This window comes from Globicephala melas, chromosome 20, assembly GCF_963455315.2.
Source record: "Globicephala melas chromosome 20, mGloMel1.2, whole genome shotgun sequence".
Taxonomy (NCBI): Eukaryota; Metazoa; Chordata; class Mammalia; order Artiodactyla; family Delphinidae; genus Globicephala; species Globicephala melas.
The window spans coordinates 17,505,802-17,518,560 of NC_083333.1; the positions used below are offsets into that span (position 1 = coordinate 17,505,802).

General features: G+C 47.5%; 1 protein-coding gene across 1 annotated transcript in view; it reads right to left on the minus strand.

Annotated features, from left to right (window-relative positions):
• Positions 1 to 486: 486 nt before the first annotated feature.
• The window catches only part of TEKT3 (tektin 3), a 33,537-nt gene continuing 21,264 nt past the window's right edge, over positions 487 to 12,759 (minus strand). The window contains exons 6-8 of the mRNA XM_030862329.3: positions 12,064 to 12,286; positions 8,562 to 8,716; positions 487 to 703 (exon numbers count right to left, since the gene is read on the minus strand). Of these exons, the coding sequence (XP_030718189.1) occupies positions 487 to 703; positions 8,562 to 8,716; positions 12,064 to 12,286 (595 nt within the window). The remainder of the gene's footprint in view (positions 704 to 8,561; positions 8,717 to 12,063; positions 12,287 to 12,759) is intronic.

Consider the following 12,759-nt stretch of genomic DNA (forward strand, 5'->3'; position numbering starts at 1 on the left):
TCTTCATACACACCCTACGTTATGAATCACAGCCAAACTGGTCTACTTACTAGTGTCCAAATGCACTCTATTTTTCCACCTTCGATTTTGCTCAAACTATCCCCGACTACTACCTTCCAGAGACCTCTCCGGTTCTCTCAGAACCCACCTGCTGGGATACCTGCCTCCACGGCCTCAGAAAAGAATACATTGCTCCTTTCCAGCCCATTCATGTTACACAGAGAATACAAGAGTAATACAAATAAGGGTTCTTACCTTGTCTATTACATCGATTGTTTTTCTCTGGCCCAGAGACCTAGTAAATCGTCGGCAACTAAGGTTTGGAGGCAAACGAAAGGTTTTACGAGACAGGACCGCGGCACATGTCTATAAATACGATCCTTTAATAAGTGAATATAGATTGGCCCTCGTGTAAGTGCGTGCGCGCGCGGCGCCCTGGTTCCGCCTTACCTGGGGAGCATCACACCTAGTCCAGGGGAGGGGGCCCTAGCAGAAGCCCACCAGCCGCCGGGTGCTGGGGAAGCTCCTGCGCATGCTCATGCACTTCTCCTGGTCGATGTACAGGGAGTTGGCTTTGACCGCCAGGTCGTGCTCCAGGGTGGCCTTGGTGTGGACCAGCGACTGCAGGGTGTCCTGCGCGTCCCTCAGGCGCTGCTGCAGGGTCTGGATGGTGTCGTCCACCTCGTACACCTCGTTAACCAGGCTGCGTGGGGAAGAGGCACCTGTTAGGTTAGCAGAAGTCACGCTGGTTATCAGCTTCGCCGGCGCCGAGTGTGGTTACTGAATTCCCACCGGTCACATCAACCTCAGAACTACTTCACGCTGCAAAGCCGCAAAGCAAACAGGACGATCCAAAAGGCACACCAAGGATATTCGGGGGACACCAGCAAGTTTTCATACATGCATTGCGTATACACGCGAATATTAAACCTTATAATATTTTAAAAGGTAAACTTTTAAACATTTGATTTTTTTTAATAGTAAAGATGGGGAAAATGTTAACAGCTCAATTTTCATGCATTTACTTTATCATTGAAAGCTGTTTATATAGTGAGGAAGAGGGGAACACCCAGCTTTATTCAGCGTTTAGAATTCAGCCCAACCTGTTAACTACGGTGGGGGAGGGGTTAGTTAATGGGCACTCCTCCAGTGATAATGCCCCTCCCCCCAGCAATGCCCCAAGGTTCCAGAGTAAATATCGAAACGTCAAAAACCTAATGGGACATGAAAATGATAATTCATGAAATCAGCTACGTAAACCATGAAACAAGCTGCCGTTCTGATTGTGCTGATGATGAAAAACATGACACATTTGTCAAGACAGAAAGGAAAAAAGGCATCATTTCATGTAAAAAATCTAGCATTTCCTCCTCAAATTATTTTAACTGATATCATTTTCATTTCTTTGATTATTAGTGAAACTTTCCTAAATGTCTATTGGGCATTTTGCAATTTTTCCGTGAATTGCCTCTTCCTGTCTTTTGCTCATTTTTCTACTGGGGTATTACTAATTATCTTAAACTTTGGCAAAAAGTTCTTTAAGTTTTAGGCATATTACATTTTTTTTTTTTTGGTCTGTTAAGCTTGTGGCAAATGTTTTCTCTAATTTGTTTTTTACCTTTTAATTTAGCTTATATTTCGTTACACATAAGATTTCAATTTTTAGTTAGCTAAATCTTTCTTTTTCTTTGTGATTTCTTCTGTTGTGTTTATATTTAGAAACTCTTTCTCCTCCCAGAGAGCAATTAAGCAAGGACTCCTTTACCCTCTGATTTGGCCAATAATATCCAAGGGGTGGGACCATGTGGTCAATCAAGAGAAAGAATACTAAACAGGTTATAAAAGACAATAGTAAGGATAATAACTTATCTCAGTTGAAACCACCAACTCCAAATTCATCAAATTTTGCCCAGTGATTCAGAGCTAAAGTTTTCTTTGTTGGGGATGTTCATTTATCAGCAGACTGGTTGGGTGGGGGGAGGGTGGGTGTGTGCATGAAATTAACTAAAATGTACCATAATATAAAGAGAATAGTGACAGTGAACAAATAGGGGTGTGGACGTTGCTGCAGGCGGAAAAGGATTTCACGATCGTAGAAAAATACCCAGACCATGTGGAAATCATTATACCAAGACCATTTTATAGCTTCACAGACTTTGCCACTGGAAGATAAATGGCAGAGGTCAACAAGCCCAGCTTCCTTGCTCTACAGACAAGGAAATTGAGCCCCAGGGATTGATGAACTGCCCTCCCCACAGGCAGACGGCCTACATGTGTTTATACACCACTCACAGTTATCCAGGAAGCTAAGAAGGAAATCAGGAGTCTCGGTGGCCATAATAAGGAACTGGGTCCCATTTCCTGCCCCGCCCACTCAGCTCCCAGAAGCAGAGACCTGGGAAGTTGGCCTTGGCCCTGGACCCTCTGGGTGAGACCACCTCATTTCTATTTGTCATTCCCACAGCGCAGGCCTCCCAGATAATACACAGGGGGCCCAGTTAAATTTGAATTTCAGATAAACACGTATGTTTTTAGTCCAAGTATTTTTTTTCACTGCGGTAAAATAGAAACAACATAAAATTTACCATCGGAGCCATTTTTAAGTGTGCAGTTTGGTGGCATCATGGGCAGTCGCACGGCCATCACCACCCTCCACCCACAGAACTCTTTTCATCTTGCAAAATGGCAGCTCTGTCCCCTTTCGACACTAACCCCTATTCCGCCCCGCGACCCCCATCCCCTGGCAACCACCGTTCTTCTTTCTGTCTCTATGAATCTGACCACACTAGGTACTTCATACAAGTGGCATCGTCCAGTATTTGTCCTTCTGTGACTGGTTTGTTTCACTCAGCATAATGTCCTCAAGGTTCATCCATGTGGTAGCACGTGTCAGAATTTCCTGTCTTTTTAAGGCTGAATAGTATTCACTACAAGTATTTTTACTTACCGTAAGTGTTTTCTGTGAAAAGATGCCTTGCGGTATTGGGGATATACTAATACTAAAAAATTATTCGTCGTTTATCTGAGATTCATATTTACTTGGTCGCTAATTTGCAAAATCTGGCAACCCTACCACAAGAACCAAAATAGTGTCAGGCCCAAAATTAGCTCTCACAGAATATTCATTTAAGACGGCACCAAAGCCACAACGTCTCTACTCAAAACCCTCCGCCCCCTGCTTTTCGTAAAGGACAAATTGTAAATGTATTATGCACCAAATCAGCAGCTGCTGGTTGAGGTTGTGGGGGGGGGGTGCTGGTGGGGGGGAGAGGAGAGGGAAGAAAAGAGGCTCTTGTTTTTTACTCCATATGGATCTGTACTGTTTGAATTTGTTTTAAAATCAGAGCGTGTCTCTCTCTTACTTGTGAATTTAAACAAAGTGAAAAGTTTGACAGAAAACGATAAAGGAACAATGCCTTCATTGTGTTATCCTGTGCTGAGTATTATTATGAGAGAACAAGAGGAAACAAGATCCTGATGATAACGGACACCCTAGTCAGACGATGGAATACTATGCAGGCAATACTTTTTAAACAAGAATTTGTTTTTGCCTTGGGGAAGGAGACTCAGAATACAATGTTGGTTGAAAAAGTCAGGATAGAGAACTCTACATGCAGCGTGATCACAATTTTGTTAACGTGCCTGATGGCAACCACGGTTATCCCTCAACGGCAAGGAGAATTGACGGTGATTTTTATTTTTTATTTCATTTTCTGATTTTCTATCACGAACAGATACAGCTCCTAAAGCCAGAAAGAAAACAATAAATAGTTTCCAAAAAGGAAACACAGTTTTGAGGGACTTGAACTCTCTTTGGCCTTGAACTCAGAGAGGTTACCTGAAGTGCCTCGGCTGGACCGACACCGCGACGGGGCAAACATCACATCTCCATCCGAGGCCACAGCGGACAAATGAAGGGGGTCTGGAGACTCCCCAGGACCGCCCTGCAGGCCCACGTTCTGGACACACCCTCCCTGGTGGGTATGCCCGCAAGGGGCCCACCCACGCCAAGGTGGGGTACAGAGCAGATGAATCACCAGCACCCCAGGCCACCTGCCTGCCCCATCTCAGGCCATGCTGACGTCATCCTTGCGGATGCTGGAACCAAAGGTCTTCTGATCATCCCTGACCCCACCCTCTTCCTCACACCCCTACGTAAAAATGTAAAAATCTGCGGTACCTGTCTCCCCGTGCCCCTGCGCCCTTCCTCTCCATTATGCAGGCAAGTCCTTGAATGTCCCTGCTCCGTGTCTGACCTCAGGGTCTCCCCCTTGCCGTCCCCTCAGCCCACGATGCTCTTATTCCACTCTTCATCCCGCTAATTTACGCCATCCTCAAAGCCCGGCTGGACAGACCCTTCTTAGGGAAGTCCCTCCCTCAGCCCTGGGACTAGTTCGCTGCCCGATGTCGATGTCGTGTGTTCCAAGAGCGCTAGCCCTTCTGTGGCCCTCGGGGTGCTTGTCGTGGCCTGTGTGCTACGTCTCCCTGCCGGCCATCAGGTCCAGGAAAGTGACATCCACAGCCCCTCCTGCAGTTGACAGGGGCACAGAAAATGCTTGATGGGTGGGGACCAACTTCTGTCTCCTAGGAGATGCAGCCCATGATGGGAGGTAGGAAGCTGCCCGGAAGTCCAAGTCAAGCGTCTCCCAGGAACGAGGAGCAGACCCCAGGTGATGAAGAGGGAGCACAGGCCAGAGGGAGCCACCTGCAGCCAGCCCGAGGTGGGGAGCACCGCAGAGCACCCCCAAAAGGCTCATGGATGCAACGACAAGCCGTGAAAACACACCCACACCGTGCATCTCCTTTCATCTTAGAGCCTGAACTGTCTTCTTACTTCTAGTGGGGGAGGGAAGGAATTAAACTTAAGTGTGGAAGTTTCCTCTGGCCTGAGATCTGTAAACACAGCATCTGAGAACTGAGCTAAAGGCATATTTTGTTGTTGTTTAGGTCAGGCTGGATTTTAAAAGTACGTTTCTTTTTTGAAGATCCCAGGGTACACAATACCACTAGCAAAGAAACAGATCTTCAGAGAGGCTGTCGGACACGGCTGGTGACGGGATTTATGAGGGTGAGTGGTTTATAATCACACTGGCCTGCTTCTCCTCTCCCAGCCTTCCCTGAGCTGTTTTCACCGCTTCAAAAGGAACTCTGAACCCAAAGGTAGGGACGGAGCAGGGTGACGTGCGAGTCTTCACTCCTGACAGCCAAACGTTAGTCTAGTGGAAAATTTATCTGTCAGGGCTCTTCTGAAAAAGGACACATTAAAATACCAATTTTTTAAAAAAGCAATTCCAGATACTTAGAATGCAGGCAGCTAACATCCTGGTTTTCCCATCGCTGTGTGAAGGCAGCTCAGAGATACTACACCTCCCTCAACTTTCGCCGTTAGAAATACGTTTCTCCTCCCCTTTCAAGGCCACGTTCCACTCTCAGTTTCCTTATTCTTGGCAGATGGCAGACAGCCGTTCTGCTGAAACCACTCATTTTGGGGGAAATTACAGAACCGAAAAAACAGTTTGCATTCAAATACAAACAAAACTACCGTCGTCTGAAAAAAATATATCAAGATTAAGTAAAGCAGAGCCTGGTCTGGCCTGCCCTCAAGGATGCCAAGAATGTTTAGAATTGTTCTTGAAAGCACCCATTTAGAAAAAGTTCCAATGCAAATCAAAGTCTTGAAATGGAAACAGCACTTTTTCTCTGTCCTCACTCCCCTGAGTTTATGGTCCTTGTGTTTTCTTCATCTAGACAGCCAAAGGGCTGCTTTCAGAATGATGAGTTGAGTAAGAAAAATAATCCCCTCCTCCCTCAATAACAATCCTAAATTCCACTGCTGTTCCTCTAGGACCATATTTTTGGCAACGATATTTTAACAAGAAATCTTTACGGAAACAAAAGTAGGTTTTGTCCTGAAGTCAGTAAAGGAGCAGAGGAAATAGACACACTGCAGGGTCGACAGGAAGTAAAGGAAAAGCAAATTCTGTTTAGCCGTGAAGGGGGAGAAAAGAGGAAAAATCATTCAGCTTCTCAGAAGCAGCTGTGAATGCCTCATTGTCTGATAACTGCAAAGTCAAATTCGACCACGACTCAAAACCCTTCTGAAAAGCAACCCTGTGTTGGTCTGATGGCAGCCCGGACAATTTCTCTCTTCCCGGCTCTACTTTTTTTTTTTTTCTTTTGATAAATTTATTTATTTTTGGCTGCGTTGGGTCTTCGTTGCTGCTCGCGGGCTTTCTCTAGTTGCAGCGAGTGGGGGCTACTCTCTGTTGTGGTGCGCAGGCTTCTCATTGCGGTGGCTTCTCTTGTTGCGGAGCATGGGCTCTGGGCACGCGGGCTTCAGTAGTTGTGGCTCACAGGCTCAGTAGCTGTGGCTCGTGGGCTCTAGAACGCAGGCTCAGTAGTTGTGGCGCACAGGCTTAGTTGCTCCGCGGCATGTGGGATCTTCCCGGGCCAGGGCTCGAACCCGTGTCCCCTGCATTGGCAGGCGTATTCTTAACCACTGTGCCACCAGGGAAGTCCCCCGTCACTACTTTTGATGACTCCGCAGAAATTGTCGGAGCATGAAACTTCAGCTCAGCTTCTCCCAATAATATTTGCATAAAACCACAATTCATGATCTAATCTAACTGGCCAAATGGGTGTGATCCCACTACCAGGTTCCTGTAATAAATAGATACTTCAGCCTGGTTGCCTCCAGAGTGGCGGGCCGCTTCACCTCAGTGATGGGCTGTGTGTGAGTAGGGGTCCTGTGGAACCCACTTAGAGAAACATGTGGCCTGGGTGACCTCCTCCATGGTGAGGGCCCAGACGACAGCTCCACTAGGAGAAACACAGCTACTGTGGGAGACGAAGGCCATTTGAATCTATTCTAGAGCACACCTCTTAGCATCCAACACAGACAACACGCGTGCTGCCCATGGAGGGTGTTTTGCAGTAACGTCTCCTCTGTGACCCTCTGTTTTATCCTCTGTGAGAGTGAGATGAGGATACAGCACCTGCTTTGCTGACCCATCCCATGTGGGCATTGAGAAGGCCGGATGAGCTTAGGTACAGGACGGCGGGGTGGCAAAGGCCCCATACGATGAAACATGGGGAAGCAGAGGCAAATTGCTGCTTTGTTTGAACGGAGCTCAGCAGGGAGATGGGCAAGGATTCTAACTATGTCTCTCCTTCCTCCCAGCAGTTGCCAGCTGGGTCACCGTCACTCAGCCCGCTTCTGCCTCCATTTACTTACTTGTAAATTGAAGAGGATGCATAAGGTAAAGTGTGCAGGACAGTGCCCGGCACAGAATAAGATCAATAAATGGCAACAGCTATTGTGATTGTCACCGTCACCACCTTTATCAGCATCTTTCTCATTCTTGGCCTCACAAAGACCACCCGAAATTTCCTTCACAGCCTCACCCCACCGCTTGTTCCCTGGGTAAGAGCTCCAAGTCGCTTTGTCCCTAGGATATAAGGGAATTCAGTCGTGCACCAGGCAGACTACAAGGCTAGTGGTCTCTCCCACTGCTCCAGTTCAAGCGCTGCCGCTTCGTCCCTCCAGTTGCTATACATTTCATTTGCTTCTGCACAAAGTGTTTCAAGACCTAAGCACAGCAGTGATGCAATCCAGAAAGAGGCAGATAGGCAGGTACTGAGAAACTGGAAACGAAGCCAGAATGGGGGTGGGAGGGCGGCCAATTCCATTCAAGCCCATCCTGAAAGGAATCTTCCAAGTTAAAAAGAAGAAGGAGAAAATACACCTAGTGTCCAGAAGATGAAGTGTAGTGTCAGATCCCTCCCACCGTGTACACGTGGGGGATGCTTGATGCTGACCAGCTGCTTTCAATTTCTGTCAAGAACAGAACAAACTGAAATGAGCTGAAATGAGCCATCGGGATTAGGGGGTCCTGAGGATGCTCTTAACGATGAGAGCAGGAATGAAGCACCCAAAGAAGCGGATGAGAGCGACGGTGAGAGCAAGCAGACGGGGTGGGGGGAGGTGGTACCCAAAGTCCCTTTTCCGATGAGTCAGGGGCACTCGGACACACACAGCGGCCAACCTCTGTACTGTTTCCGAGACAGGGGATCTGGAAACTCGGGACACTCCAGGGAGGTGCAAAGGAGCCCAACGCCACCTCCACCCCCTGGATGAGGCTAAGTGTTACCACTATTCTTGTGTGTAGTGTTGATGTCATTTCCTTTTTGTTTTAGTCGCGGTAAAATAGACATAACACAAAATTTACCATCTCAGCTTTTAAGTCCCTGGCATTAAGTACATTCACAAACTTGGCAACCATCACCACCTTCCATCTCGAGAACTCTTCATCATCCCAAACTGAAACTCCGGGCTGTTAAACACGAACCCCGTTACTGACACTTTAAAGGAGGCTCTGGCACCGTGACCATCACTAGGCCGCTCTACATCCCCGTGTGCTGGTGGACGAGCCGCAGGAGCTCAGAGCTGCCGGCAGCCTGGGGGTTTCCCCAGAGGAGCCCGAGCTGGCCCTGAGGGCGCCCCCCTCCCCATCACCGTGACCCCCTCCTGGTTCTTCCCCCGTCGCCTCTTCCTCACTTACCGCAGCTGAGCCGTGTCTCTGCAGAGCTCTATGTTGGGCCTCCGCGTACGCTCATCCAGCCTGGTCTGAGCCACCTTCAGGAAGGCGCACTTGTCCTCGATGGCTTTCTTGATGGATTCGATGGTCATCTCCGTCTGGAAAATCTCCTGCAGGGTCTGTACCAGGAGAAGCAAACGCCCGGGGCTTTGGTGCCGGGCCCTTAACAACCTGCTCTCCGACCCGTGCATCGGTGGCCGGGCCTCCCCCTCACGGGAAGGAGGATTGTCTGAGGGCCTCCTCCCACCAGCCCCATCCCGGGACCCGCGGTGGGAGGTGCGGCACCTGCTCCCACCCTTTGGAGAGCATCTCCTCCCGACTCAGCGTGCGAGGACTTAGGCCACAGAAATGGGCGAATGCTGCAAATCCGAGCTCGCTTTCTCCTTTTCCCTCAGATCACCAGCTGTTAGATATTTACTGATACATATTTGCACGTGACTCCGAGAAAAGGGAGGCCAGCAGCTTCGAGGGTCCCCGCTTCCCTCCCACGTCGCTGCATCCTTGCTTCTTTATCGTCCCGCTGCCTCTCCTCACTAATCTCAGAGGTTTTCCTGCTAGGAGAGGATTTGCCTTGAGGCAAATCGAGGTCAAGCTTTGGGGTGTCTCACTTGCAAGGGAGGAGCTCATAATCTGGTAACCCCAATTTTATATTCTTCTCTCCTTAAAGAAGTCCCCCGGTTACCTAAACCTGAATCCCTCCCTGGTTCGTCTTCCTCTTCTGACAAGCAAGCCCCCTTCTTGTGCTCTGAAAACCCTGCCTTCTCCTTCGCCTACGACCTTGACCTCTGCCCCCCCCCGGGTCTCCACACCCCCCCATTAGTCCCCTCTTCTTCAGCCGCTTTCCTGTGGCTTGGAGATGCCCCCCAACCATCACCCAAATTCCTTTGAACCCTCATGCCTTCCCCACCACGCTCTCATCCAATCCCCCTGGGTCCTCTCTGGCTGGTACCTTCCCAGCCTCTCCTCAAGTTCACAGCCACATGGACTCAGCAGTGGCCTCGCCTACTCCCTCCACGTGCCACCCACCTAACCTCACAGCGGCCCCCGTATCCAGTCTCTGGCCCTGGTTGCTCTGGTGAGACCACGCACTCAAAGTCAATGATGAGGCCTCTCTGGAGTGTCCCTCCCCTTGAAACCCTCGCCTTGCTTACTTCTCTGGTCAACTGCTATCCTAACCCCTGATTTTGTCTCTAACCCCTTCTCCTCACTCCAGTGCAAGGTGCTGCCCTTGACCCCTTCTCTGCTACCTCCTTTCTCCCTGCAGAGACCTCCTGTAACCACACAGCTTCAGCATTTGTGAAAGCCAGGAACTCTTTCACCTGTCAGTTAAGCTTTGCCCTCTCTTCCAAGCTTTCAACCACCTGCTGAAAATCATTACACTGTTCTATCACCAAGGTCACCCTCAAGGGCTTCCCGCTCCACGAAGCCACCCCCATCTCTCACCACTGGAAATAACTGCTCTTTCTGCTAAACAAACTGAACCTTTTATCTGTAGCTCCAAAGGGTTCTTTCTGCACTTTTCTGATGGAACTTATCATTTTCTACGTACGTGTCTTGTCCACACAAGACACAAGATGGCAGGGTCAGTGAGTCGTCATCTGTGTACACCCCAAAGCCCCTGGCACAGCACCTTGAATGTAGCTGTTATGAGTTGAATTCTATCCTCCTCAACCCCCCCAAATCCATATGTTGAAGTCCTAACCCCCAGATCCCGGAATGTGATTGTATTTGAAGGTAGAACCTCTAAACAGCTAATGAAGTTCTTTAATGAGGTCATTAGTGTTGGTCCTAATCCAGTCTGACTGGTGTCCTTATAAAGAGAGATTAGGAGACAGACAGGCATGGAGGGAAGAGAACACATGATGGTGTGGGAGAAGGCGCCCGTCTACAAGCCTAGGAGAGAGGCCTCCGGAGAAAGCAACCCCACGGATAACCTGATCTCAGACTTCAGCCTCCAGGACTGGGAGAAAATAAATTTCCATTGTTTAAGCCACCCAGTCTGTTGGGCTTTGTTATGGCAGCCAGAGCAAACTAATACAGTAGTAAACAAAACTTTGTTGAGCAAAGGGACCCCATCGTGTCAGCCTTCTATCGATAAAAGGCCTTTAGGTGGCCCCTCACTGCCCAGGGGACGCCTGCCCATCAATGACTTCCACGGCCTGGCTCCACCTGCCTTTCCAAGCTTGTCTCTCTAGGGACACACACCGTCTGCGCCAGCCAGAGGGTCTCTTTACGGACCTGACTCAACGTCTGATTGGCTATACCTCCCGAGGCTTTGTTCATGATGCTGCCCCACCTGAAAGCTCGCTTCTTCCTCCAAACTCCCAGAACAATTTCTGTGTTGGCTATTTGGCAACGGTGATCTGTCATGTTCTATTGTTTTTCATTGTGCATGCGCTTTTCATGTTACGCGCACCTTCTCCACAAATATAAGCTTCCTGGGGCAAAAACTACATTTTATCCTTCTCTCTTCCCTTCGCTGGATGTAGAAACTGTCTGACCCAACAAATGTGCATCGCCCAAAGAAGACACCATGAGAAGGAAAGGTAAATTACTGCAGCCTGGGAAAACACAGTGCCCTCGATAGGATAATATCTCCTGAGAGCAACAGAGCCAACATGGTAAGGTTCTTAAAAAGAGAAGTGAAACTACTCAATATTCTGCAATAACCTGTATTGGAAAAGAATCTGAAAAAGAATGTATATAAATAATAATAATATATATATTTATTATATATATAATATATAATAAATATATATAAAGAATAAAAAGAATATATATACGGATAACTGAACCACTACACCCGAAACTAACACAACATTATAAATCAACTATACCCCAGTATAAAATAAAAATTAAATTAAGAAACAAAACCAGAAAACTATATGCAGCATAACCCACAGAAATAACAAGGACTCCAAGACCGATACTAAAAAAAGCAAGAGCACCTTGTTTATCTTGAAACCCATGAATTCTGCCTAAATCTTTCATCTTATTGTCCTCATAAAACACTTATACTTAAAACACTTTAAAAAGTTCAATATCAGAAACATTTTGAAGCACTTAATAGTCGCCTGTATTTGGTTTTGTATTCCAGAAAAAAAGGCCCGAAATAATTTAACAGAAAACATCCCTCCCATATGTTCTAATAATAAATTCACTTCCTAGTTACATACGGTGATTCATTGAACGTTAATAGTAATATTTTTGTTTCTATTAAATACTAGGAACCTTTCATGACATAGTGCATTCTTTGTGTTCCCATTTCCAATTCACGTTGGATTCCAATTTCATGTTGACACCTAGCTACCTGGCTAAAATAAATGGTGCACTCTGTACCAGTTTTCATTTTTCTTAGTCTGTATGGCCAGGAAGTCATGTGCCTTACGGTGGAGATCTGTGGTCCCAGGGCCCCCTGCTCTACCTATCGAGGTCAGCTGCGGGGGCCTCCCAGTGCTTGGCTTACCTTTGCGAGGTGAATCTGAATCTTATTTTTAGCATCTGCAGTCTCAGCAATGCGGCTGGTGAAAGCCAGGTTCACTTTGTTGAACTGATTCCACATCTCGTTGGCTGTCACCACCAGGAGGTTCTGGATGTCGTCTCTTAGTTTCGCAGAGGCAGCTCGCTCGCTCTGGGAGCGAAGAATATTGTCGTGGGTAAATTTGGCCCAGGACTCGGGCACTGAGACCCTGAAGAAAAAAGAAATAGACCCAGACAATGGAAACGATGATGAATCAGCCTAGATTTTCTGTAGACAACCGCTCGTCCGGAGAAAGAAAAAAACCCCAAATCACTTGATCCTGGTTTTACTGCATGAAGTGTAAACATCAGAGCAAAGCTTCTTTTAAAATTTTCTTAATTGTTCCTTGTTTGAGTGCTTTCTCTCTGTAAATCCGCAGCATGGATTAAGTCCTCTGCCAATGTGCAGGGGCGGGGGAGGGGATCGGCGAAGGGTATGAGTACGTCCATTCATTAGAAATGTGTCTCACCGGCCCCATAAGCGTTACGAAAAAATATTCAACCTCAGAACTAATCAAAGTGGTACTAATGAAAACAACAACATATTAACAACGCTTTGTCAGAATAACAAAGAATGAAGGGATGATAATTTTCTGGTGAGCATGTTTAGAAAAAGATTCTCTCATCCTGCAGGTAGGAAAGT